The sequence below is a fragment of the Bactrocera dorsalis genome, chromosome 4 (genome assembly GCF_023373825.1).
Source record: "Bactrocera dorsalis isolate Fly_Bdor chromosome 4, ASM2337382v1, whole genome shotgun sequence".
Classification (NCBI taxonomy): domain Eukaryota; kingdom Metazoa; phylum Arthropoda; class Insecta; order Diptera; family Tephritidae; genus Bactrocera; species Bactrocera dorsalis.
Window position 1 is genome coordinate 15,225,572 of NC_064306.1, and position 27,333 is coordinate 15,252,904.

A 27,333-nucleotide genomic window follows, 5' to 3' on the forward strand; every position below is an offset into this window, starting at 1 on the left:
GTGCCTCTTATCAGACGGGGATGAAATTGATTAGGAAGCATAACGAACTTACGTTTCATTAACAATTGTAATTGATGTAACAATTGAGTTAAAAAAAGATATTAATCTTTATATATATAAATCTTCTGACCGTGTGTTTGCATTTGAACTGCTCCTAAACGGATGGACCGATTTTGATGAAATTTTGTGTGTATGTTCAAGGAGATTCGAGAATGGTTTAGATTTACAATTTGGTCCACTGGAAAATGTTTTTTTAAATTATTTTTTCATTTTTAATCAATTGTTAATTTTGGAATGTTTGACCGTTAGATGGCGCTACCATCGCAGTATCCAATATTCAAACCTTAAATTGGCGTAAACGTGCATTAAACAAAACGATGCCAAAGTGAAAGGCGATATCTGTGGATCAAGTTTTTATATTGTGGACAGAGTTCGTTCTTAAGTAATAAATTGGGTGATTCAATACATCTATGGGTAGCTATAACATTTTTTCATACCTGCTAACTCTTGGAGGGGGTATCTTGACAGGCAATTTAAAATTGCAAAAGGTCTGGCATAAAAAAATAGCGGCATAACTGAAGTGTTGATAAAAAATTTGAGATATACAGAAATCTTTTCGAAGCATTGCACAGAGCAATACAATATTTAAACGGAAACGATGAATACATATATGTGTACAATTTCAAACTGATCCTTCCTGAAAAATAATAAAATTGCTAAATATTGGGAATGGTAGAATAGAACTGCAATCAAATACACAATGCAATGAATTAAAACTGGCTCATTTATCATTCGATGAATAATATACCACGGGCATCCCAAAAGACTGATGCCATAACCTTGCCAGCCGATTTTTTTGTCTTTCCACGCTTGAGAACCATTTCTTAATATGAAGTCCACCAGGCTGACAATCGATTGGGGTCGATTGATTTCATTGATGCACAGCCCAAATTCAATAGTATTTTTACCTCAAAAACCAATTCTTTCTTAACGCACGAAATGCTTTTTGATTCATTTTTGTTGCTTCATCAAAAATGCGATTATTCCTTAACTAATACTTATAATCTAACTAACAGAAACCATATAGATGGTATTAGTAGTACTACCTATGTAACAGCCACAGTAAAACGTAGGCGGGTCCTCTAGTAATAAATAATTTCGCAACAAGTTCTGCCTATAGTGAGTGTGTTGGACAATATTTTAACTATAATTACATCACAAGCAGGCAATGCACTAACGAGGAGAGGTCACAATTTACTGTTAACAATAACCATAGAGTTGTTAAACAGGAATTGTGAAAGGCAGGAAGTACAGAAACGACATAAAATATTAGAAAACTGTTAAAGTTGCGCCCAAATTATGCACTTTTTGGAGAAAAAACCGAAGGGAAAATTGTATTGCGCTTTAGAAACAGCAGCTTTTACAACGGAAGTAAGTGCCGTCAGTAGAGTTTATTATAAAATTCGGCATTTAATATGTTAAATAACAATAAAACAAAGAGTAACCGGCACCACACCACAATTGGATAGACACAAGCGCCTGGCAAGTGAGCGGCAGAGTTATAGAGTAGGCCTAAACAACAGAGGGGCCATTTAAAACATTGCAAGCAGCGAAAGTTCCTTTGTTTACTTTTAGCGAGTTGGCGTTAAAAGTAAGAAATTCAAAATAAGTATGAAATTAAAAAAAATATATATATATGTGTATATAAAATCGCGGAAACAAATATATTTGAGTAGCTTGCCCACTGGCGGGACCCTTACTTTCATTAATTTACGGCATATAATTTATAGGTGCTGCTTTTAACCATTCCTTGTTGTTTTTGTGCAGCTGTGTTTGTTGTTGACATGACATGTGATGGTAAGCACTGTTTGTGCTCCCAAGTGCTTGCGCAGCGAAATGACAAGTGATGTTAAATATTTGTCTGAACAAAAGAGGTGATCGCCGCGAATAGAAACTTCAAATAAAACGTAAATTATTACGAAAAATTTCGAACCACACTCATGCTTAGATACATGTACGTATAACGTAACGGTAATTAAGCAGGTTTGGAGTAATGTGCATATGTGTGTATGTTTTCAATTGTTTCTGGGGGGAATAACGCAAGGAAAATAGATAAATGGCTTGAAAGTTTTTTTTGACCTTGTGGACAACGGTCCATCTGGACCCATCCTATTTATCTTGGTTTCGTCGCCAACCAAAGCACGTTCCTCCAAAAATGTGCTGGTTGGTCCTCTGGACCTTTGCCAATTTTAGTCGAATTTTGTTGTTTCATTTTGGCAAAAGTGGTTTCTTCCTGCTTATTCGTCCAAAAAGTTGAGCTTCATTGAGTTGTCTTTCTACAAGCTTTCTGAACACGTTTAGGTCACATTCGCCATAAATTTCGTTCATAATTTCTCTGGCTGACTTAAAAGGATCGGCTTTGCTCTTCCGTGCTATGGTTTTCTCAACAGTAATATCATTTTTACGTGGTCTTTGGTTTAATGGCATATTTTTTTTGACACAAGATGGATCCTTTTTTGTTGTATGAAGATCATTATATACTATTTTTCGAGAGCAATGCGTTATTTCAGCAATTTCGGCAGGAGCTTTTCGTTTTTTGCTCATGTCCCACATAAGCCCTTTCTAAAATTGCGGTGTACAAAATTTAATAGAAAATAAACGGTATTTTTGAGCAGCGAAATAAGCTTAATAACGGTAGCAAGTAGATACGTACCATATTTTTAGCTAGTTTATAATTAAAAAAATTAGAAGTAATATTGGATTCGGATTTGTGCTATTTGTATTTATTCGACTGATCATTTTTCGGAATCGACCAGATCGAACAACTGCAACATATGTACGAGTATGTATATCTGTTATACATCCTGCCTTTAATTAAAAGGCTAAGAGGTTGTAAATTAAGCCGCCCTAATGCACATATGTAACGGGTGATTTTTTTGAGGTTAGGATTTTCATGCATTAGTATTTGACAGATCACGTGGGATTTCAGACATGGTGTCAAAGAGAAAGATGCTCAGTATGCTTTGACATTTCATCATGAATAGACTTACTAACGAGCAACGCATGCAAATCATTGAATTTTATTACCAAAATCAGTGTTCGGTTCGAAATGTGAAAATCCGCTTTTTTATCGACAAATTTTGTTCAGCGATGAGGCTCATTTCTGGTTGAATGGCTACGTAAATAAGCAAAATTGCCGCATTTGGGGTGAAGAGCAACCAGAAGCCGTTCAAGAACTGCCCATGCATCCCGAAAAATGCACTGTTTGGTGTGGTTTGTACGCTGGTGGAATCATTGGACCGTATTTTTTCAAAGATGCTGTTGGACGCAACGTTACGGTGAATGGCGATCGCTATCGTTCGATGCTAACAAACTTTTTGTTGCCAAAAATGGAAGAACTGAACTTGGTTGACATGTGGTTTCAACAAGATGGCGCTACATGCCACACAGCTCGCGATTCTATGGCCATTTTGAGGGAAAACTTCGGACAACAATTCATCTCAAGAAATGGACCCGTAAGTTGGCCACCAAGATCATGCGATTTAACGCCTTTAGACTATTTTTTGTGGGGCTACGTCAAGTCTAAAGTCTACAGAAATAAGCCAGCAACTATTCCAGCTTTGGAAGACAACATTTCCGAAGAAATTCGGGCTATTCCGGCCGAAATGCTCGAAAAAGTTGCCCAAAATTGGACTTTCCGAATGGACCACCTAAGACGCAGCCGCGGTCAACATTTAAATGAAATTATCTTCAAAAAGTAAATGTCATGAACCAATCTAACGTTTCAAATAAAGAACCGATGAGATTTTGCAAATTTTATGCGTTTTTTTTTTTAAAAAAGTTATCAAGCTCTTAAAAAATCACCCTTTATATACCATATATGTATGTATATATACTCGCAGTATATATCTTCAAAGCAGGCAAAAGTCGCTTTCAACTTTATTTTTCACTTGCCTTAAGAGCATTTACATTTATTTTGTGCAACAAATCGATTCAACAAAAATATTTCATTATATAAGGTGCGTTCCAAAGTAAAAAGGACTTTTTGAATCTAGCGCCTCTAATCAAACTCCGTGATCACCGGAAATTCCATCGAAACTGTGCGTGAATTCATCAAAGCACAGCCGAAATCACATCATTGAAATTCATGAAAATGGAATTGAACATCTCCAAAACATCGATTTATCGCATTTTGACCGAACATTTGGGCTTACGAAAGGTGTGTGCACGGTTTGTTCCGCACAAATTGACTGACGACCAAAAATTGCTCAGAATTCAACACTCGAAGAACGAATATTTGCCCAAAAATCTAATTTTAATCATTAACCATTCCCCATATTAACCTGATATGGCAACGTGCGACTTCTTCTTTTTCGGAAAAATGCACTTGCCCATGAAAGGAAAGCGTTATGCAGACGTAGAGGCCATTCAAAAGGCTTGCATCGGCATAGTGGCGGCCATACCGGCCAACGAGCTAAAACACTCGTTCGAAATGCTTTTGGACCGTGCAAAAAGCTGTGTTGAAACAGAAGGAAACTATTTTGAATAAAATAAATTGTTTTTGCCGAAAAAAACTATTTGTTCTGTTTTTTTTTAAAGTGCTGTTTACTTTGGAAGGCACCTTGTATGTATTGTATAAGCTCATAAAACGGAAAAACCGAATATATATGGACCGATTTTAGCGCGAAATTTTCTAAAAATCGCGCACAAACGCTACTAAATAAAAAACTACTACTCTCGATATGTTTTCATCCTCAAAACTCCGCGCTTGAAACATGCGGTCAGCCACCACAAATGCAAAAATAAACATGTATTTATGACTGCAAACAGGCCACCACGCGCTTGCAACATATCCACCGCAACTGGGAGAAGTCAACTTAACCGTCAAACTGCTGGTATACTGTTTGATTGGCAAATATGTCAATTGTTGCTGTAACAACAACACAGTTGTGTGCATGTATGTAACACTTGTATGAAAATAAAAGTATATATGTATAATACATACATACATACATACATACATACTAATATATGTATGTACATTTGTGCATCGAAAGTGTATATCAAAGTGGCTTTTCTTCGCATTCGCTTGCTTCAGCTTCATAAACGGGTGACCCAGTTTTCTCTTTCAGCTAAATTACGGTCGATTGATTAAAGTTGCTTATGGGTTTGGTGTTATATATATTTATTTGTTCATATTGATCTCATTTAATTTAGTAAAATAAATTATATTAAATAAATGATTTCCAAAAGGATAATTGTAGTTTTTCGTAATTTTTTGGAAACATTTCATTTTTTATTCTTATGTGTCTGCTTTAAATTAATAATTATAATTTTGTATATTTTTTTTATGAATTTTCTTTTTTATATTTATATATTATGTATATTTTTATAATCAACTTAAATTCTTTTTTTTTTTTATTATGTTTTATAATTTGAAAATTTATTTGATTTATTGTTGAAATTTTGATTTATTATTATATAATTACTTTCTATTGAAATTAATTTTTTTTATTAAATATGTTTTTTTTTAATTTAATTTACTAATTTTTTATTAATATTATTTTGTTATTTTAAATTTATTTTCAGTATTTTTGTATTATTTTTTTATAATTATTATTTATTTTGTAATTTAATAAAAATATATTTTTAGTAGTATTTTAATACTTTCAATTTAGATTCAGTATACATATAATTTTTTTAAGAAATTTCAGTTTTTGAATTTTATTTAGATTTTTATCATTATTATTGTTTTGTTACTTTCAATTTATTTTTTTTTTTATCATTAATTTTTTATAAATTATCTTATTACTTTGAATTTAATTTCAATTTTTATTTTATTTTATAAACAAGTGTATTATTTTCGACAATTTAATTTTTTTCTTTGCGTTTTATAACATTTTTGTGCTTTATTTATAATTCTTCTATTATTATTATATTTGCATTATTATAATTGTATTGCTTTGCATCCTTATGCTAATGAGCCGAGTGTCCACCACGATCTATTCAAGTGAATAACATCAAAACAAAATTATATTTCATTTTAAGCTCTAGATTTGTCGTTATTTACTTAGGATGCTAACCAATTGTGAGTGGATTTAATTTTTTTTTTAATTATATTATTAAAATTAGCTTAAACTTCGGCCATCTTCCAAATAGCAACCCGGTACCCTGATCTCACAGTAGTATGCATAGAAACTGAACTGAAAATGAATTAATAAATACTACAATTAACTTTTATTATATATTCTATAATGTTAATTATAACATTTAAGGCATTGTGCAGTATTCACATAACGCAAGATCCTGTGACTTTTTTCCTTCCAGCTTTATCTAGTTGAACCGCTGAACTAGGACTCGGCGCAAAAGTTCCTACTGGATGGCCCAAAATATTCTCTATGGCAATCTTCGTGAAAGCAAGTTCTTCACTCAATTTATGCAAAAATTTACGACGTTCTTTAGTTTTTCTTATATATTCTTTTTATATAAAATTATATATTAGATGTGATGTTGGTGCAGAAATGTCTAGTAAAGGGTGATTTTTTAAGAGCTTGATAACTTTTTTTTAAAAAAAAACGCATAAAATTTGCAAAATCTCATCGGTTCTTTATTTGAAACGTTAGATTGGTTCATGACATTTACTTTTTGAAGATAATTTCATTTAAATGTTGACCGCGGCTGCGTCTTAGGTGGTCCATTCGGAAAGTCCAATTTTGGGCAACTTTTTCGAGCATTTCGGCCGGAATAGCCCGAATTTCTTCGGAAATGTTGTCTTCCAAAGCTGGAATAGTTGCTGGCTTATTTCTGTAGACTTTAGACTTGACGTAGCCCCACAAAAAATAGTCTAAAGGCGTTAAATCGCATGATCTTGGTGGCCAACTTACGGGTCCATTTCTTGAGATGAATTGTTGTCCGAAGTTTTCCCTCAAAATGGCCATAGAATCGCGAGCTGTGTGGCATGTAGCGCCATCTTGTTGAAACCACATGTCAACCAAGTTCAGTTCTTCCATTTTTGGCAACAAAAAGTTTGTTAGCATCGAACGATAGCGATCGCCATTCACCGTAACGTTGCGTCCAACAGCATCTTTGAAAAAATACGGTCCAATGATTCCACCAGCGTACAAACCACACCAAACAGTGCATTTTTCGGGATGCATGGGCAGTTCTTGAACGGCTTCTGGTTGCTCTTCACCCCAAATGCGGCAATTTTGCTTATTTACGTAGCCATTCAACCAGAAATGAGCCTCATCGCTGAACAAAATTTGTCGATAAAAAAGCGGATTTTCACATTTCGAACCGAACACTGATTTTGGTAATAAAATTCAATGATTTGCAAGCGTTGCTCGTTAGTAAGTCTATTCATGATGAAATGTCAAAGCATACTGAGCATCTTTCTCTTTGACACCATGTCTGAAATCCCACGTGATCTGTCAAATACTAATGCATGAAAATCCTAACCTCAAAAAAATCACCCGTTAATTAACACTTGATTCGGCTCTCGTAATCCAAAATCACCTTGAGTTTTCAACGCATTTCACACATGAATGCAATTAGATCGGCAACATATAATAACGGTAATCGCAGTAACCAAATTGTGGTGAATTTTACGAAATTTGAAACCAACAATCATGCAACAATGCATTGCAACAACAACGTTTTCGTATCACAATGTTTAGCCTCAAGTTAAACAAGTGGTTTGAACGATAACAGTAATGCGGTAAGCCAGGAGTTTAAGAAACTTCCCAACCACAAAGTAGTATAGTTGGATGTTATGAGCACAACAAAAACAACGACAGCATAATTTCTATGCATGAAGCAACGAAGCGGTAGCCATTCAAAAGCCGGTTGAACAAGATCTCTTCTGCAATCATATGAATGATTACGAAAAAACACACGCCTCAACAAAAGAGCGCTAATTATAGGAGAGCGAGAGAATGTGCACATTGTAGTAAATACTTACTCACGTTTTGTATGTGTAATGCAAAAACTAACCAAAAAACCTTTGTGGAATGCGCAGAGTTTTTTGGCTATGTCACGCAAGCGCATGCTTTCAGCTTGGCGCCGGCGAGCGGAAATTACCAATTTGCTAATCATAAATTATAATAAGTGACATAAATGCAAATAAACGTAATAAAATGAAAAATTATGTAAATAAAGTGCAGCCTACAAAAATATTTAATAAAGCAATTAAGGGGGAAGCCTGATAAAGAAGCTTCAAAAAATCGATTTTTTTGAGAATTTTTTTGGGAGGGAAAGAAATAATTTATGAAAGCAAAATTTCTAGGGCTAATTGGTACATATATATTTAAACGCCATTCACAAATTTTTTTGATAAGAAATCTTTGATATTCTGCCTTTGGGAATCATTTGCCCGATGCATCTCGCATGTGCATTTGTCGGCAGGTCGCAATTTCTATCGGAAACCAAAAATTCAAAAAGATTTATATTTGTTTCATAATTTATCTTCTAGTTAAACTAAAAAAAAAATTCAAAAAAGTGTAAAATTTTAGAAATGTTTTAAAAATTAAAAAAAGAGGTTTTTTACCAAAAAAAAAAATAGTTTATGCTGTTTAAAAATATGCTCAAACTTGACTTTTTCAAAGTTTTCGCTTTCTGCCCAATCGCTCATACTACTACACTATTTTCCTTCCAGCCTCGAAAATATTTCAAATAGATTATTTTTAAAGAGATTTAAGCAAAAAAAAAATCGATTTTTTGAAGCTTCTAAATCAGGCTCCCCCTTTAATTCAAAATTACAAATAAAATTTAGACGTATTCTATATAAATAGAATCATAACAGACGCATAGAAATAAACTAAATTATTAAGTCAATAGATTGCGGTCGTATATCTCCAGTGCTGCCAATTACATTGTGTCATATCTTATAGTGTTGGGAAGGTGATATTTTAAGCTCCATTAAACCAAATAAATTAAATTCGGGGAAGTTGAAAAGAAGTTCCAGCTGTTCAAAAATGAGTGAAAATTATGAAGAAGAAGAATACCACGAAAGCCACCAATGAAATTTGTGAAGTTTAAGGAGACGATGCTGTGTCAGTTCGTGTAGCCAACAATGGTTCGCTCGTTTCTGTAGCTCGAATGGTAATAGGAGACGAAAAGTGGATGTAATGTGCGAAAAAGTTCATGGTCCAAGCGTGATGAAGCTCAACAAATAATCATAAAGTCAGGATTGACGCCTCGAAAGGTTATGTGGGTGTTTGGTGGGATTGGAAAGGAATCATCCACTATGAGCTGCTCCAGCCTAGACGAACGACTGATTCTACATTTTACAACTATTTAGATTGAAGCAAGCAATTGAAAAAAATGGCCAGAAATGATCAACAGAAAGGGCTTCGTCTTCCATCAGGACAACGACAACGCTGTCTGACACCTTATAGCCCTGACCTTGCATTATCGGACTACCATCTGTTTCGGCCAATGCAGAATTTGCATACGAGTAATGGAGTAAAGTTGGCTTCAAGAGAAGCTTGTGAAAATTATTTGTCGCAGTTTTTCGCCGAGAAACCAGAAAAGTTTAACACTGCTGGAATAATGCCTCTAGTGGAGAATTGGCGACAAGTGGTAGACTAAAATGTTACATAACGGGTGATTTTTTTGAGGTTAGGATTTTCATGCATTAGTATTTGACAGATCACGTGGGATTTCAGACATGGTGTCAAAGAGAGCAACGCTTGCAAATCATTGAATTTTATTACCAAAATCAGTGTTCGGTTCGAAATGTGAAAATCCGCTTTTTTATCGACAAATTTTGTTCAGCGATGAGGCTCATTTCTGGTTGAATGGCTACGTAAATAAGCAAAATTGCCGCATTTGGGGTGAAGAGCAACCAGAAGCCGTTCAAGAACTGCCCATGCATCCCGAAAAATGCACTGTTTGGTGTGGTTTGTACGCTGGTGGAATCATTGGACCGTATTTTTTCAAAGATGCTGTTGGACGCAACGTTACGGTGAATGGCGATCGCTATCGTTCGATGCTAACAAACTTTTTGTTGCCAAAAATGGAAGAACTGAACTTGGTTGACATGTGGTTTCAACAAGATGGCGCTACATGCCACACAGCTCGCGATTCTATGGCCATTTTGAGGGAAAACTTCGGACAACAATTCATCTCAAGAAATGGACCCGTAAGTTGGCCACCAAGATCATGCGATTTAACGCCTTTAGACTATTTTTTGTGGGGCTACGTCAAGTCTAAAGTCTACAGAAATAAGCCAGCAACTATTCCAGCTTTGGAAGACAACATTTCCGAAGAAATTCGGGCTATTCCGGCCGAAATGCTCGAAAAAGTTGCCCAAAATTGAACTTTCCGAATGGACCACCTAAGACGCAGCCGCGGTCAACATTTAAATGAAATTATCTTCAAAAAGTAAATGTCATGAACCAATCTAACGTTTCAAATAAAGAACCGATGAGATTTTGCAAATTTTATGCGTTTTTTTTAAAAAAAAGTTATCAAGCTCTTAAAAAATCACCCTTTATTTGTTTTATTAAAGTACATTATAAATATCAAAATATAAGTTGAAGTTTGATTACAAATACGAAAGGACTACCATAACTTAGCAAATTAAGATGAAATAATACAAATTGAAAAAAAAAAATTAAATGGAAATATCAAAATAATAATTAATGGAAATACATATACGCATGTGTGTATGTGCAACAGCTGCCAACAAATAATTATTTATAGGTCAAGAGCGAAACAATACTACTAGGCAACCAAAATAACGCTGGAGACCAGTTTGGTGGGAAAAATATAAAAAAATACATAAAAAAGATAAAGAAAGTTGTAAATAGAAATATTTGTGGGTCACTATAAACCAAGTCCGCATTTGCCTTGCATATAAAACCCAAAGCCTTATAACAAACACTATTTTGAATATTTCGAGTTTAACCAAATGACTTATTATAATTTCCAGAAAAATTTGAAATTTTTGTTGGCATTTGTGTTTTTGTAAAAGCATGTGGAATGTAATGCAGAAGTATGAACTTATTACATTGGTTGTTTAGGGGAACAAAATCGTTACCAAAACGGTTGAAATACGAAATTAACTCTAAATGATTTCTGACTTATTGTAGGCATTTGGGTGGAGTTAGCAGCTTTGATGTGACGAAATTTGTTTATTCATTTACTTATATATTGATTTTTCATTTATTTAGTCTTGAACTCATTCACAGTGCGTTCAGGATTGGTCGAAGAGTGTCTGGCGTCACTGTCTCTGGCGGCGAGAGTTTTTATTATAAGACTTGTATGGGTGCCGGGCCACAGTGGAATCACAGGTAACTGCAAGGCTGATGAGCTAGCAAGGAAAGGCACCCTAGAATCGCTATCGGTAGAATGGGAACGGGTAGGTGCTCCTGCATCCTCTTGTTCTCTACTACTGGATAGCTGGGCCTCGCGGCTGCTCGGTCAGCGATGGTCCAGCATTGGTACCTGAGCGGTTGCAAAAGCCTTTTGGCCCAAGATAGATCGCAGAAGATCTAGTGATCTCTTTGCCCTCAGTAAGGCTAGCCTCTCATTAATGATGGGGCTCTTGATGGGCCACTGCCCTATTAGCATACATGCTGTAAGACTGGCAATCTTACCGGACGCCGCATGCAGAAGCTGCTTGGAAGAAGATGTAGTAGAAACTAGCTGGCTCTTCCTTCTTGACTGCCCAGATTTTGGGAGATCAAGACTTAGGCACTTGGGGGCATATAGCTTCAGGCTACCCGCCGACCTGGCGGGCATAGAAATTAAGCGCCTCTGCAAATTTGTATTGGATACTAAACGGTTTGCCGATATCTAAATCCGAACATGGGAGTTCGATTTTCAATGGCTTCACAAAGGATTACTACAATATTGTAAAGAAAGTTTGGCAAGGCATTATCAAATTTTTATCTAATTCTAAGCAACTCTGTAGAACTTCAATTAGCGCTCTTCGTTTACTAAACTAAATATTCAACATATTTTTTTTAACAAATATAATCTTCAAGTCATTGTGAGTTGACATATTTTATTATTATTATTATTTTGTTGACCAACTTTCGTTTTGTTTTGTCATCTTCACACTAATCTTTTATTTTATAATGTTGATTGGTTTTTATGGTAAAGTGCTCAATTTGTGCTGCATAAAATTTAATATTCATAACAACAAAAACAACATCATCACTATTATCAGCACTGTGATTTGCCGCGTTAGTGTCACTTTGGCCGCCTGCTGTCTTTTTTCTATCTTTCTTTATCTTGTCTGGCTTTGCGCTCGTGTACGAAGCATCAACGAAAAATGTGCCGTTTGCGCAGATTAGCTTTCTGTGTCTGCTAGAAATCGAGAGTTAAAATAAAAAAAAAAATTCAACTCAGGCGTAATATTTTCTCTGCTTGCTTTTACTTTCAATTCAATTGTGACAACGAAAAAGTAGCTGATTGCATTTAAATGGCATTTCGTGCGAGATGATAATTTCAAAATATTACGTTGTTCAATTTGTTGAATATAAGTATAAAATATTTTTTTAATCAGTTGAGAAATATGATACAAAAATTTTATTATACGCATATTAATGAAATTTTTTTAATACTTTGCATCGCGTTTGTCGTAAATTTTCTTCAAAAATATGTCTAATGCGTTTAAAGGTTTACGGCATACATTGACTAAAATTATTTTCTACTGAATTGATATGATATGATTGATATATTTTCCGGAATAAAAGCGGTTTTATTACTTTTCAAGGACTTGAATTTGATCGGCCAGTTCATAAGGCAGCTACATACTATAGTGGTCCGATCTGAACAAATTTCTTGGATTTTGGAGCAATGCCTGAAATAATAATGTACGCCGAATCCGTTCAACAGGGTGCGCCCAGACATCGCTCGTAACTGGATCCTTCATCACGACAACGCGCCGTGCCACACCGCCCTCAGCGTGTCCTAGTATTTGGCCTCTAAAGGGATCGCCGCGTTGCAACAGCCGTCTTATTCGCCCGATATGTCACCCTGTGACTTTTTTGTTTCCTAAAACATAATCGGTGGTCAAAGGATCCCATTTTGATTCGAATACGGACATCCAGTCGGCCGTGACGAGGATAATCGCGGACATCCCAGTCGAAGCGTTCCAGAAATGTTACGAAGCATGGGAAACGCGCTAGAATCGCTGTATAGCTGCCCAAGGGGACTACTTTGTAGAATCATTTTCAAATATACGGTTTTTATGGAATCAGTCTCATTACTTAATTGTCATAACTCGAATATGCTACAGTTGTCCGATCTAAACAATTTTCCTGAATATTATAGCAATGCCTTAGATCTCGTAAACTAAAAAATGTTTCCATACATTTGTGTGATCGGTCAGTTTGTATGGCAGCTAGATGCTATAGTTGCCCGATCTGATGTGATTCTATGTGGAAGGCTCATCACTTTTGTTTTAAAAATACGCTATTCATAATAAACCAGATGTTTAACTAGCAACCAGTTGGTATACAAATCCTAACCATCACAACACACCATCTATTTAGAAAAAATCATCTTTATAAGTGGTTTAAATTCTACTTCAAAGCCCACCCACACTTGATACAGGTTTCTTCACACTTAATTTTTTCTTTTTTTTTTCTCTTTTTCTTTTTTTTCTTTTCATTCTCGACTGTTTATTTAATTTCTAACTACTCTTGACTAACACTTACCGATATTTCCAGTCCAGTTTGCTTTTATGCAAGTACAAAGACAGCAGCGGCACATCCGAGATCTCTGTTTCCTGACCGCCCGCTTCGAGCAGCAAAATGCGCCAATGCGGCACTTCGGAAAGCCGCGAAGCTAACACACAACCTGCCGAACCGCCACCCACGATAATGAAATCATAGGCCAATGAGACCTCAGGCACATTGAACGGACGATTTTCCGGATCGAAAAGATCGTAATTGTAGTAGGCAATGGCGGCTATTAAAAAGGGCAAGATGGCCAGTTTGCTGACACCAATAATGGTGGTGGCGATTTTGATAGCACCTGCAATAGCTATACCCAATTTGGAGGCGCCCACTGCAGCGGCGCCAGCAGTGACGGCGGCTTTTGAGCCCGCGCTTGCCTTGAATATGGCGCCGGCAGCGGCGCCAAGACCAAGACCAAGCACCATTTTCAATATTTTGCGTTAAGGGATTATGGCTAAATATTTTACTATAATTATCACAAAATCGTGTTGTTGTTGTTGTCGTTGTTGTGATTTAGGCGGTTTTAAAAGCAGATATACACGTTCTGCGCCTTGTACCGTCACTCATGCACTTACACGCTATTGGCTTCTTAGCAATATGCACACTTTCTTTGGATTTTTTACTTTCAATTTATTTTCACTGCACATATGTGCATTGTTTTTGTTGTGACGCGCGGTAAGTGATATTGGAATTTACTTGATACACAAGCTTAAAACATTTTCGTCACGTTGGCGCGTTTAAGGCATTTCTCCTGCGCAAGCCACTTCGTTTGTTACGGCTGTGTTGGCGCATGCGCCCACTACAACTTAACCGTTAATTTGTTAACAACAATCGAAATGCTTTGAGTCGTGCAATGCGCAGCCACAAATGTCCCGTGTCGCACGTTCAATTCAATTCTTCACTTCACTTACACAAACAACACTTTTTTCTTTTTCTGCGCATAGAAATTTCTGCTTAAATTTACCGTTGCACCGTTAAACACGTCTGCAGTGTCGCACTGCCGTTTTACTTCTGTGTCGTCGTATCTCTTGTGCCTGGTGCACAAGTGTCGGTCATGCATGGTAACTCACTGCGCTTGCTTAAATGCCTAACAAACATATTGCCTGGCTTATTACTCGTAACTTGGCTTAGCGCTCAGCGCTCCGGTAAGATTGTGGTGTCTGTGCGCGTGCGCAATGCGCTCACTCTCGCATTGGCTCCCAGCCGGTTTGGCGTTGCAACGAAACGGTTCAAGTGCACAAAACCGTTTGGCGCTCATTTATTGCGATGCTGTATTGATTAACTTAAGGGTTGATACTCAAGGATGTGCAATAAATAGTGACAAATTACATTTCTTTGTATGTGTAACTCAAAATATAGTAGTCTTCATACAGTTTAGTATCATGTATCGATTCTATCTGAAGAATCGCACTTACTGAGTTAGAGATAGAATATCACATAGAAAAAAATCCCAATTATAACTTTAAATTGCACGGCTGCGATGAGTATCGTTGTTTCCTTATTTTTTCAGTTACTAATTTTTCTTTGTTGGAAAACTTAGAGGATAAACCGCGGAAAGACATATGATCCAACAGCGAGTCGAAACGATTTCTGGCTGAATGGCTTCGTCAATAAGGAAAATATGCATTATTGGTTAGGCAGCATCCACACATACTCTATGAATCACCATCCCGAAAAAATTACGGTTTGGTGTGGTTTATGGATCGGCTGCGTTGTTGGTCCGTACTTCTTCCATGATACTCAAGACCGGCACGTTACTGTGAATGGGAATCACTACAGCTCAATGGTAACCCAATATTTTTAGCCCGAATTGAATGATATGGTCTTGGACAATATATGATTTCAACAAGACGGCGCCACAAGCCGCACAGCGAATATCACAATCGATTTATTGAAAACCTAGTTTTATGAATGTGTTAACTCACAAATTGGTCCAGCCAATTGATCGCGTCGGTCATGCGATTTGACACCGTTGAACTAAGTTTTCTTCTTCTGGGGCTACGTCAAGCCTATGGTCTATGCCAACAAGCCAGCGCCGATTGATGACTTTTGTACGGATGAATATAGAACGTGAAATTGCAGCAGTCTCTATCCATTTATGCTTGAAAACCGTCGAATATTAAGTTTAGCGTCTGGACTTCTACAAGCCTGCTCGTGATGGCCACGATGATTGGATTTATTAACAATTTAATCTGCATACTTTGCTATACTTTGTAACTTTCTGTGATATATTAGCATTATTTGAAATCCAAATAAACAGCTCCAAAACATTGATTTATCGCATTTTGACCGAACATTTGGGCTTACGAAGGCGTGTGCACGGGTTGTTTCGCACAAATTGACTGACGACCAAAAATTGCTCAGAATCCAGCATTCGAAGGACGATTATTTGACCAAAAATCGCATTTTAATCATTAACCACTCCCCGTATTCACCTGATATGGCAACGTGCGACTTCTTCTTTTTTGGAAAAATGCATTTGCCCATGAAAGGAAAGCGTTATGCAGACGTAGAGGCCATTCAAAAGGCTTGCACCGGCACACTGGCGGCCATACCGGCCAACGAGCTAAAACACTCGTTTGACATGTTTTTGGACAGTTCGAAAAGCTGTATTAAAACAGAAGGAAACTACTTTGAATTAAATAAATTGATTTTTCCGAAAAAAATCATTTGTTCTGTTTTTTTTTTTAAGTCCTGTTTACTTTGGAATGCGCCTTGTTTTAGTTGCAAACAAGATTTTAAGCACTCAAATCTTGTATTAGTGATAGCAAAGTGAGCCGTTTTGATTCACCCTCGTTAGCAGATAAAGTTTAGTTGTTAGATTCATCAGTTTCACCTTCTTCATCTGTACATTCATTAATGTAAAAACTTCTATCTATTTGTACCTGTAGAATATTGTGCAGTATTCCACAAACTAATATCCAACGACATGCAAATTTCAGTGAACGGTTGTTTTTTATTTGTATTTTCAGTTCTTTTAAACCGTTGAACCGTACTTTTATTAAACCAAAGCAATGTTCAATTCGAATTCGATACTGGCTAAAAGTTCTGTTGAACAGATTTCCTTGTTGCAAAGTGCCTTCCGTTGTATTTGTTCTAAAGGATGTTATAAGACTCGCAGTCAATTTATAAGCATTGTCACCTGCCAATCACTCTGTTCCTGTCAATGGTTCAGGAGCTTTTGTGGACAACTCGCAAATATTACATATTCTTGTCATGTACGTTGCCAGGATACCCCAACACCATATGACGAATCAGAAGATTGTAGTCACAGACACATTAAGCCTTTAATGACTATACATGTTTCCGGGAAAAATATGCTTCTGGGCCTTTAGTAGGTTTCTCAGCTAATTTTATTTCCGTGCCAACACTTGTGGAAGCTCTTGAAATGTTTCAGCCACTAAAAGTCTGCGCTCTGCTGCATCTGGCCAGCACATAAACTTATCTTTAGCTTCAGAATTGCACAAAATGCTCTATTGGTTATGACCTATGTTATCAAGAAATATAAGATCAAGCATACCTGCATAATTTTATGAAAAACTCACATTTATTACTCCTCCGTCGCTAACTCCAAACAAACTTGCGATTTTTGAAATGGTTGTTCCTTCCGCACTTGAACCCAGTCTATAAAGTACAAGTAAAATTTGTGAATGATGTTTAAATATATAACAAAAAACCCTAGAAATTTGGCTTTAATAAATTATTTCTTTCGCTCCCAAAAAAATTCTAAAAAAATCGATTTTTGAAGCCTCTAAAGCAGGCTCCCCCCTTCAAGCTCAAACGCTCATATCTGGTTCCTATCCATAACATTTCTTATGTTGTGATAATGGCGGTTTACATCGTGTCTTCATTTGATAACCTTTATGAATTATTTTCTTTCAAACTCTCTTCACTTTTTCGTCGTTAAACAATTTTCACACATTCCACTTTATTCCACAGATTTATTTCAATACCAATTCAAATGCTCAACTTTACTACGCAAAAACAACATTTATTTGCCAAATTGCATATGTCGCAAATCTTTATATTACATCCCATGCAAATAGTCACGTAAGCTAGTACAAAACTACAGTTACACAGAAAAAAATTAAATAACAAATAAGATTTGCCCTCAAATGGCCCATTAGGTCAGGCGAATTGTGTAAACTAATTATGAGTGCTTCATAGCAACATTTGAACGCCTGATTGTGCTTACATTTAAACTAAGACTCCACATATGTATGTAAGCTGGCCTCTAATAGTTTTGTGTGTCTTCATTATTTACTTTTGGTAATTACATTAATTAAATTAAGCGCGGCCTGTGATTTAATATAAAGCAAACTGAGAAGGTCGAAGATATAATCACGTTTTTTACGCTTTTTGCCAAAGTAATTTCAAGAGTTGATTTTGACCGAAAATAGTTTGATTACAGTGTTGCCAGTTTTGAAAGGCGAACATTATGAAATACAGTATCATAAACTGTTTGATAACTGTAAGATTTACTGTAGTTAGACAAGAAAATATAATATATGTAAAACGACAAAAGGATGGGGCGAAAATAAAGCACTAGCAAGACAGTGCTGGTATTCTTCAACTATTCCATACAACATAGAATTCCAGAAGTTGTCCCGTCACTATAAACGGTATGTGGTTATGGTAATTAAATTAAATTTAATTTAACCAATTACAAATTATTATTTTTTGACTTGCTTAAATAACTGATTATATCTTATATACATAATGGTTATATATTGTTAAATTAATGTCCGTAACAATCGTTATCATGACGAGTATATAATAGTGTATCAGTTATTTACCTACTTTATAAACTAACTCATAGTGGGTATGATATAATATACATATAACACTATTATATGATTTCTGACTGATGGAAAATCAGTTCACTGTCTCAAGCTTTTGCGGCACATACATACGTTGAAATGGCAAGAAAATCAAGAGAAACGAGGAAATTAAAAAGAGAAATGAGTTGAAGGTCAAATTTGTAAAATCAAATGAAAAAAAAAATTAAAACTACAAAAATATTACATAACTAGATATAAGCTACTGCGTGTGCGATATGAATACAGGCCAGGCGAAAAGCAAATTTCTAGCAAAAACGGAGATGCCTGCTCATTCACAGTTGCGAAGTAGATAGTTACGCAGCCCGCGTTTTACTCAAAATTCATGTGCAGATGCGTAAAAGTAACCGCGTTTTCATCTTCCCAATAATAATAACACACAATTAATTGTTGGCATTGTTTGTAAACTGCATCGAGTACGACATGTGCTCTAACATTTGTTCAACATTGAATTAAACGACATATACTACATGCTCCTCTGCTCTAAACGCTCATCCACACAACAAAACCACGCATGCGCGCACTTTAATATTAAATTGTAGGAGCTACGCTGCCTCAAGCACATTTCATCTTTTTGGTCATAGTGGTAGAAAACGAATAGCGCAAGTGCAGATATTAAATTAAACTACTCCTGGTAGTTATGTAAGTGTGGAAATAACTCGCAAAAAATACGTAAAATACAAAGTTTAGTCTCATAAAACTGTTTTATTAAAAATTCTTCCCTCATATTAATAATGCAACTTTAATGAATTTTAAATAAAAAATATTATGAAAGCTAACCCAATATTTGGTGCCCAAGGTTCATAAGCTTTGGAATATTTTTTGTCGAACTATGTATACAAGGTCCGTTCCAAAGTAAACAGGCCTTTTTGAATCTAGCGCCCCCTGTAGCAGAGTGCACGAGTGGTTTCATCGTTTTCAAAGTGGTCGTGAGGACATAATTGACAATCAGCATGTGGGCCAATCAAAATCCGTGATCTATAGAAATTCCATCGAAACTGTGCGGGAATTCATCAAGAAACAGCCGAAATCATCATTAAAATTCATGAAAATGGATTGAACATCTCCAAAACATCGATTTATCGCATTTTGACCGAACATTTGGGCTTACGAAAGGTGTGTGCACGGTTTGTTCCGCACAAATTGACTGACGACCAAGAATTGCTCAGAAGCCAACATTCGAAGGATGATTATTTGACCAAAAATCACATTTTAACCAATAACGACTCCCCGTATTCACCTGATATGGCACCGTGCGACTTCTTCCTTTTCGCAAAATGTATTTGCATTTGCATGAAAAAAAAACGTTATGCAGACGTAGAGACCATTCAAAAGTCTTGCACCAGCATACTGGCGGCCATACCGGCCAACGAGCTAAATCACTCGTACGACACGTTTTGGACCTTACAAAGAGCTGTACTGAAGCAAAAGAATACTATTTTGAATAAAATAAATTGATTTTGCCGAAAAAACCATTTTTTCTGTTTTTTTTTAAGTCCTGTTTACTTTGGAACGCACTTTGTATTAGAGGAATGTTATTTTCATTGGCACTAGCACACCCTGGAGAGGGATGTTTCGCGCCTTCACACTTTAACTCGCCTTCAAACGGATATTTTTTGACTACCCAGAAAATACTTAGTCCAGAAGTCCCCTTTTGGTCGTCTACTGCGTACACCGTCTTCGGTGCTCATTTCACTGCGTCTAAACTTAGCATACCAATCCCTGATGGTTAGGTTCCCTGGGGCAGTATCCGGAAACTCGTCATCAAACCAAGTTTTTGCTTCAACTCTATTTTTTCCCTTCAAAAAGCAATATTTTATCAATACCCAAAATACCTTTTTACGAGGGCTGCTATATATATTTCTGGCCTAGGCAACACTAAGTGTTGCCAGGTGCAATCTGACATTTCCATTGGAAAGTTTGGCATTTTTTTAGCATAACATCACTCAGAACGTTTTGTCATTTAATCGTGAATTGTTTTATTTACTGGGAATTAAAAATTTCATCTCTGCCAAAAAATGGAATCAACTCGTGAACATTTTCGTGCGATCATTTTTCACAACTTTCGACGCGGATTATCACGACAAGAGTGCATCGATGAACTAAAATCTTTATATGGCTATGAAGCACCATCCTATAGCACTGTGAAAAACTGGTACAACGAATTCAATCGTGGCCGACGCTCGCTCAAAGACGAATTCCGTGAAGGTCGTCCAAAAACAGCCGTTGTGCCAGAAAACATCGATGCCGTACGTGAACTGATAATGCAAGACCATCATGTAATATACCTTCAAATAGAGGCATGCCTATGCATTTCTCCCACCAGCATACATTCGATATTGCATGAACCCCTGGCCGTAAAAAATGTTTGTTCTCGTTGGATCCCGCACAATTTGACAATCGCTCAAAAAAAGGCTCGTGTAGATTGGTGTAAAGAAATGCTGAAAAAATACGATCGGGGTGCTTCAAAACACGTTTATAAGATCGTCACAGGTGACGAATCATGGATACATGCGTATGAGCCCGAAACAAAATAACAATCGACCGTGTGGGTCTTCCAAGACGAGCCCAATCCAACGAAAGTTGTTCGTGGAAGAAGCACTTTGAGGCAAATGGTCGCCTGTTTCTTCGGCAAAACTGGTCATGTGGCGACTGTTCCGCTTGAGCAACGTAGGACGGCCAATTCTGAGTGGTACACCACCATTTGTTCGCCTGAAGTCTTCGGAGAAAATCGAAAAACGAACAAAAGAAGACGAATCATTGTGCACCATGACAATGCGAGCTCTCACACATCGGCTCAAACCAGCGCCTTTTTGACCGGCCAAAACGTCGAATTGATGGGTCATCCGCCGTACAGCCCTGACTTGGCACCCAATGACTTCTTTTGATTCCCACACATCAAGAAAATAATGCGTAGTCAACGATTTTCGTCGCCAGAAGATGCTGTTGAAGCATTCAAAAACCATGTTTTGGAGGTGTCTCAATCGGAGTGGAAAAAGTGCTTCGAAAATTGGTTTGAGTGCATGCAAAAGTGTATAAATCTTGATGGAGAATATTTTGAAAAACAATAAAACCATTTTCATTGATAAATATTCCTATTTTCATTATTAGGCCAGAAATATATATAGCAGCCCTCGTATTGATTATTTTCACAATAACAGAAGTTGATTCACTCAAAATGATATAATTCACAAACTAACGATCCGACAGCTGTCAAAATTATACACGCGCCAAAGTTATGGCTAACTAAAAATCATATGGATTTAATTCTAGTAGCGCCATCTATGTGTCAGGCCGTAGACTTTTCAATAGACCTGTTATAATTGACAATGGATAAAAATTTGCAGATGGGTTAGAACTATAACGAATAACTTGAATTTTGACAAACATGCGCTGGGCAAATAAATATTATGGACAACCTTACCATCCAATAAAAAAAATGTTTCTTCCTGATGTCCAAATGACAATTAACTTTACTTTTTGGTTGCAGTAGTAATAAATTTCAATAGCGTGGTTTTCATATAAACTATTCTCATTCCCAGAATTATATAATTAGTTTCGTCAAGTTCATGATTTTTGAGTTAGCAACGTTAATCAAAGCGTGTGTTAATTTCTTACATAAGTGGTTTGGAAGACTGAAAAGTCTTAATGAGTACACAACTCTAACAGACATTTTAATGTCGGCCTAAAAGTTTGTAAACAAAATTAATTTCCTCATTAGGTAACGGATATTTACGCATATTGCTTTTGGTTGTACTTCTCTCAAAGTAATCACTAAATACTTCAAATAACTATAAAAAAACTAACATTTTTTTTTTCTTTTTTCAGGTGAGCTTTTAAAATCGTGTCATCACAACACTGTCGACTTCGTCGTAGATACAAAATAGTGATTGGATTCGGCAAAGTAAAGTGTTTTTCGTTTACTCTTCACTGTAATTTGCGGATGTGAACACACATAAAATCAAAGGAAATACATACAAATGCGAGTAAATTTGAGCATATAAAGGGTGATTTTTTAAGAGCTTGATAACTTTTTAAAAAAAAAAAACGCATAAAATAAGATAATTTCATTTAAATGTTGACCGCGGCTGCGTCTTAGGTGGTCCATTCGGAAAGTCCAATTTTGGGCAACTTTTTCGAGCATTTCGGCCGGAATAGCCCGAATTTCTTCGGAAATGTTGTCTTCCAAAGCTGGAATAGTTGCTGGCTTATTTCTGTAGACTTTAGACTTGACGTAGCCCCACAAAAAATAGTCTAAAGGCGTTAAATCGCATGATCTTGGTGGCCAACTTACGGGTCCATTTCTTGAGATGAATTGTTGTCCGAAGTTTTCCCTCAAAATGGCCATAGAATCGCGAGCTGTGTGGCATGTAGCGCCATCTTGTTGAAACCACATGTCAACCAAGTTCAGTTCTTCCATTTTTGGCAACAAAAAGTTTGTTAGCATCGAACGATAGCGATCGCCATTCACCGTAACGTTGCGTCCAACAGCATCTTTGAAAAAATACGGTCCAATGATTCCACCAGCGTACAAACCACACCAAACAGTGCATTTTTCGGGATGCATGGGCAGTTCTTGAACGGCTTCTGGTTGCTCTTCACCCCAAATGCGGCAATTTTGCTTATTTACGTAGCCATTCAACCAGAAATGAGCCTCATCGCTGAACAAAACACGCGCGCGAAACACATTTCGAACCGAACACTGATTTTGGTAATAAAATTCAATGATTTGCAAGCGTTGCTCGTTAGTAAGTCTATTCATGATGAAATGTCAAAGCATACTGAGCATCTTTCCCTTTGACACCATGTCTGAAATCCCACGTGATCTGTCAAATACTAATGCATGAAAATCCTAACCTCAAAAAAATCACCCATTATATGTATGTAGTTCTTTATCACCCGAAAGCGACAGTAAAAGGCAAATAATGTGCGATAACGGCTTAACGATCATTTTACGGTGTACATGAATAAAATGAAATTCAAGTCGAATGGAGCAACACTGACTTGAAATTACGAGTATTTTTATACCTGTCCTATGAACTTTTTACATCAGTTTTTATAATGTTCAGTACTTTAAATCCTTTTCCCCAGAACTTAAGTTTTCAAAGTCGGTGCCCTTCATACGTCAAAACTGCTGCACCTTCCTATTGCTTTTTTCGCAAATCGCTCCTGGCATTTTCCGCAGTCATTTCGATCTATCAGCCTCATTTGGCAGGCGTTACACACAGCCGCCACAAGACTGATCAGTGTATATTTCAATATATTCCTACAGTCTCTTCTATTAAGAGTGGGCAGGAACGTGATGCTGGCTCTTAGAGCATTCGATGCAGTACTCACCGGGGGAAGCAGAGTAAGAGGAAGACCTCCACTCCGTTGGAAAGCGCAGGTGGAGATGGACCTGGCTACACTTGGAATCTCCCGTTGGCGACAAACAGCGAAAAGGAAGAACGACTAGCGCGCTGTTGTAAATTCGACTATAACCGCATAAGCGGTGTCTACGTCAATAAAGAAGAGGACCCGTTGTGTATTTTTGGTCTAACGCATTGTACATGACTTTTGCCATTTTTAATCCCGAGAGTTCATGCCATTGAATTCTAACCTTTCTTGTGAAGCCCTTGTCCAGAATATGTAAAAACAATGCATAAGTTTAGCAATATCGGTCACCATATCGGATGACCACCTTAAACCACCCTTGGCAATCTCGTCCACTACCTTAATATCATCAATTATCAATATGGCATGGCATCCAGTAGAAGTGAAGTCGTTTGTTCCTGGCGTCAGTCTCCACTGATGCCCTGCTTCCCAAGACTTATCTGGTCGATATGCCCAAATAGGTCACTGCCTTGATTACTGTTTGGCTGTCTACGTAGTTGTTAACTCTGGATTTGCCTTATTGAATCATTTGTGGCCAGCACGGCGGCTTCCCCAATGGCAAAGATCTCTGCTTGAAATATACTGTATTGGTCTGGCTGCTTGAAGTTGTTATGCCTTTTTGCCAATGAAGTAAAAAAGTAATATCATGTAAATGGTGCTTGCCAAACCCATTACCCACCTATCTAAGTATGTTCGAAGGTTCCATAGTTAGATTCTCCTACAACCATTATTGGCCCTCTGATTTTAAAATGCAGTTTTCAGCAAAGCAGGTGCCAGGTTTAGTAACAGTCTAACAGTTGTCTTTTCAAATAAAGCATTGCTGAACTATTTCACTCATTCTTCCAGAGTAGGTTGATGTCCAAGACTACCCCAAGGTAATTGGTGCGGTCCTTGAGAGAGAGAAAGGGAGATGTGTCACATTTATCGAAAGCCTTCTTGGAGGATTTTGTATTTTCTTGTGAACTCTAGCATACCAATTTTCTCCCTATTTAAACCCAGAAACACTTGCGATGCCCAATTCTGAAGTGTTTTGAAAGTGCTGGTCATAATACTGCTAACGGTGTGTAAACAACTTCTCGTTATTAAGATGGTAATATCGTCTGCATATGCCACTATCGTAGGAGCTTTGGCGTGTAAGTTCCTAAATACTTTATTCACCACTAATGTCCATAGGAGTGAAAATAGCACACCATCCTGAGGGGTGCCTCTACAAGCTTCCTTGCTCGTTCTAGCGTCGTTCCATTTTGCTTTTATCCTTCTAGAGATCAAATGGCTTCTGATTTAATGTTGTATAGGAGCATCAACACCTACAGGCTCGATACTTTTTAGAATAGATGCTGTAGAAATATTATTGAATGCTCCAGAAATGTCCAGGAAAACTCAAAAAGGGAGTTCTTATATTCAAGAGCCTATTCGATACTAATGTATGGTATAGAGTGCATCATTATCTACTGATCTGCGTTTCGCATATGTGAGTTGTAAAAAGCAATAAGGAAAACATTTATTTAATTTCCCGTTTCGTAACCCTTTTCTCTCCCTTTTCGCAAGAGTTCAAGTACTTTATGTACTCGGTTATGAAAATTTTGCGGAATCAACACTGCAAGCATCGCTAACAACTATAAATTTTTTTATTATATATATTTTATAGATCTAAGAGATAAATTCGTGCTGCCTAAACGGTGATCAACGCATTATATGATCTCCAACTGAGCCACCCAATTTCATTTGTGAATGCTAATGCGTGTAATTGAAAACACATTTGGCAAACAAAGGGTGCGCAAGCGCAAATCAACAGCAATTACAATGTGTGTACTTAACGAAATGCCGGCTTCTGCGGCTTTGCTATCATCGGTGTCGTTTTGTTGCTTGAATTGCCGAATTGATTTTCTTCACTTGTTAGTTTTCCGCTCTTTCTTCCTGTTAGTTTATTTGTTAATACAATTTCTCTACTCTTGATTATTGTTGTTTGTGTATTTGGTCTTTATGTCAGCAATGTAAACAACAACAAATACTCTTAGACAATTATATTTCAAATTTATGTGCATAGTTTGTTCGAATTTGCACTTGAAGCGCCCGAAATTTGGTAATAGTGAAAGTGTCCAAATTATTTCGCTATTGCGCATGCGAGTATGCGGGTTGGCGGACACGTGATAATGAATGACACTCGAATGTTAAACAGATTTACATTCGACTTTAAAATTAGATTTACTAATTGTTTTTTTTTTTCATGTCTCAAAATAGGAGCAGTATTCAACCAATATCGCCAATTTTATTAATTAATTGTCTGCAAAATTATATGAATCTTAAGAATTGTATTTATTATATTATATATTGAGTTGTATCATTTTTAAATAATAAGTCTAAGTTTGGTTTTATAAGATTTATTTATTCGACATTAAATATCAACATTAATATATCAAATCAATGAGGTGCCAGGCCACTATCAGCCCCACTTTAAGAGCAACTTTTGAATAGTACTTTAATAATCGGATCGTTAGTTGTTTAGTGATTAACTAGATCGTTAGTTGTTTAGTAATTAACTAGATCGCTCATTTTCGTTTACTAGTCCAATTTCGTATGCTCTCTTTGCTAAGAGTTCTTTAGTGAATTTCAGGAAATTTAGTCATCCAATAACACTCCTCCAAAAGCAATTTGCTAATTCGCCCTATGCAGCTGTGATATTCCAGGACTTGTGAACTTTTCTACCAATTTCAGTTGTTTCAAAGTAGTGACTTCAATGAATTGACGGATCTGTGTCAGTTGATTAAGTTGTGGCCGATCTAAACCGATTTATTTGCATTATCCTCCATACCCTAATAAGCCATATTCATCACCACGTCTTATGAGCGATCGTGAGATTGAGACAACTATAAAAAAAAATTGCTGAAAAAAATGCTCGTGTCGATTGGGCGAGAGAAATATTAACGATATACGATAGCGATGTTTCTAAAGACGTCTGTGACATCAAAAAAGGTGATGAATGGTGGATTTACGCCTGTTTCTTTTAGAAAAACTGAAAACAGATCACTCTTCACCAAAAGTTCAAACCGTTTTTGTTTTATTTAAAAACAAACTTTGTAGCGTTTTTATTGAAAAAACTGCTCTTGAAGTTGAGGTCACTGTCTTCGAATTTCGGTAGTTAATTTTAATAATTTCAACTCGTTGTTGGATCGTACAAGGTGCGTTCCAAAGTAAACAGGACTTTTTAAATCTAGCGCCCCCTGGTGGCGACTTCTATATGTCGACATGTGTGTTAGAATCTGGTATCTTTAGCGATTGTCCAGTAAGAATTTCAAGACCTTTCATCGAATGAATGAATGAAGTTATTGCGTTTTAAGTGTCAGTATGTTTGTGTTATCGGTATCATGAGCTTCGAACAAAGAGCCAACATTAAATTTTGTTTTAAAATTGATAAAACTTTTAAGGAAACG

The 27,333-nt window shown here is 36.6% G+C and overlaps 2 protein-coding genes across 3 annotated transcripts in view; one reads left to right on the forward strand and one right to left on the reverse strand.

Moving 5' to 3' along the window:
• Positions 1–15,035, reverse strand: part of LOC105229638 (glucose dehydrogenase [FAD, quinone]) — a 32,631-nt gene extending 17,596 nt beyond the window's left edge. The window contains exon 1 of the mRNA XM_049455728.1: positions 13,671–15,035. Coding sequence (XP_049311685.1) covers positions 13,671–14,116 — 446 coding nt within the window. The 5' untranslated portion in view covers positions 14,117–15,035. The remainder of the gene's footprint in view (positions 1–13,670) is intronic.
• The window catches only part of LOC105233463 (flotillin-2), a 351,794-nt gene that overhangs the window by 197,441 nt on the left and 127,020 nt on the right, over positions 1–27,333 (forward strand). The window lies entirely within an intron of this gene.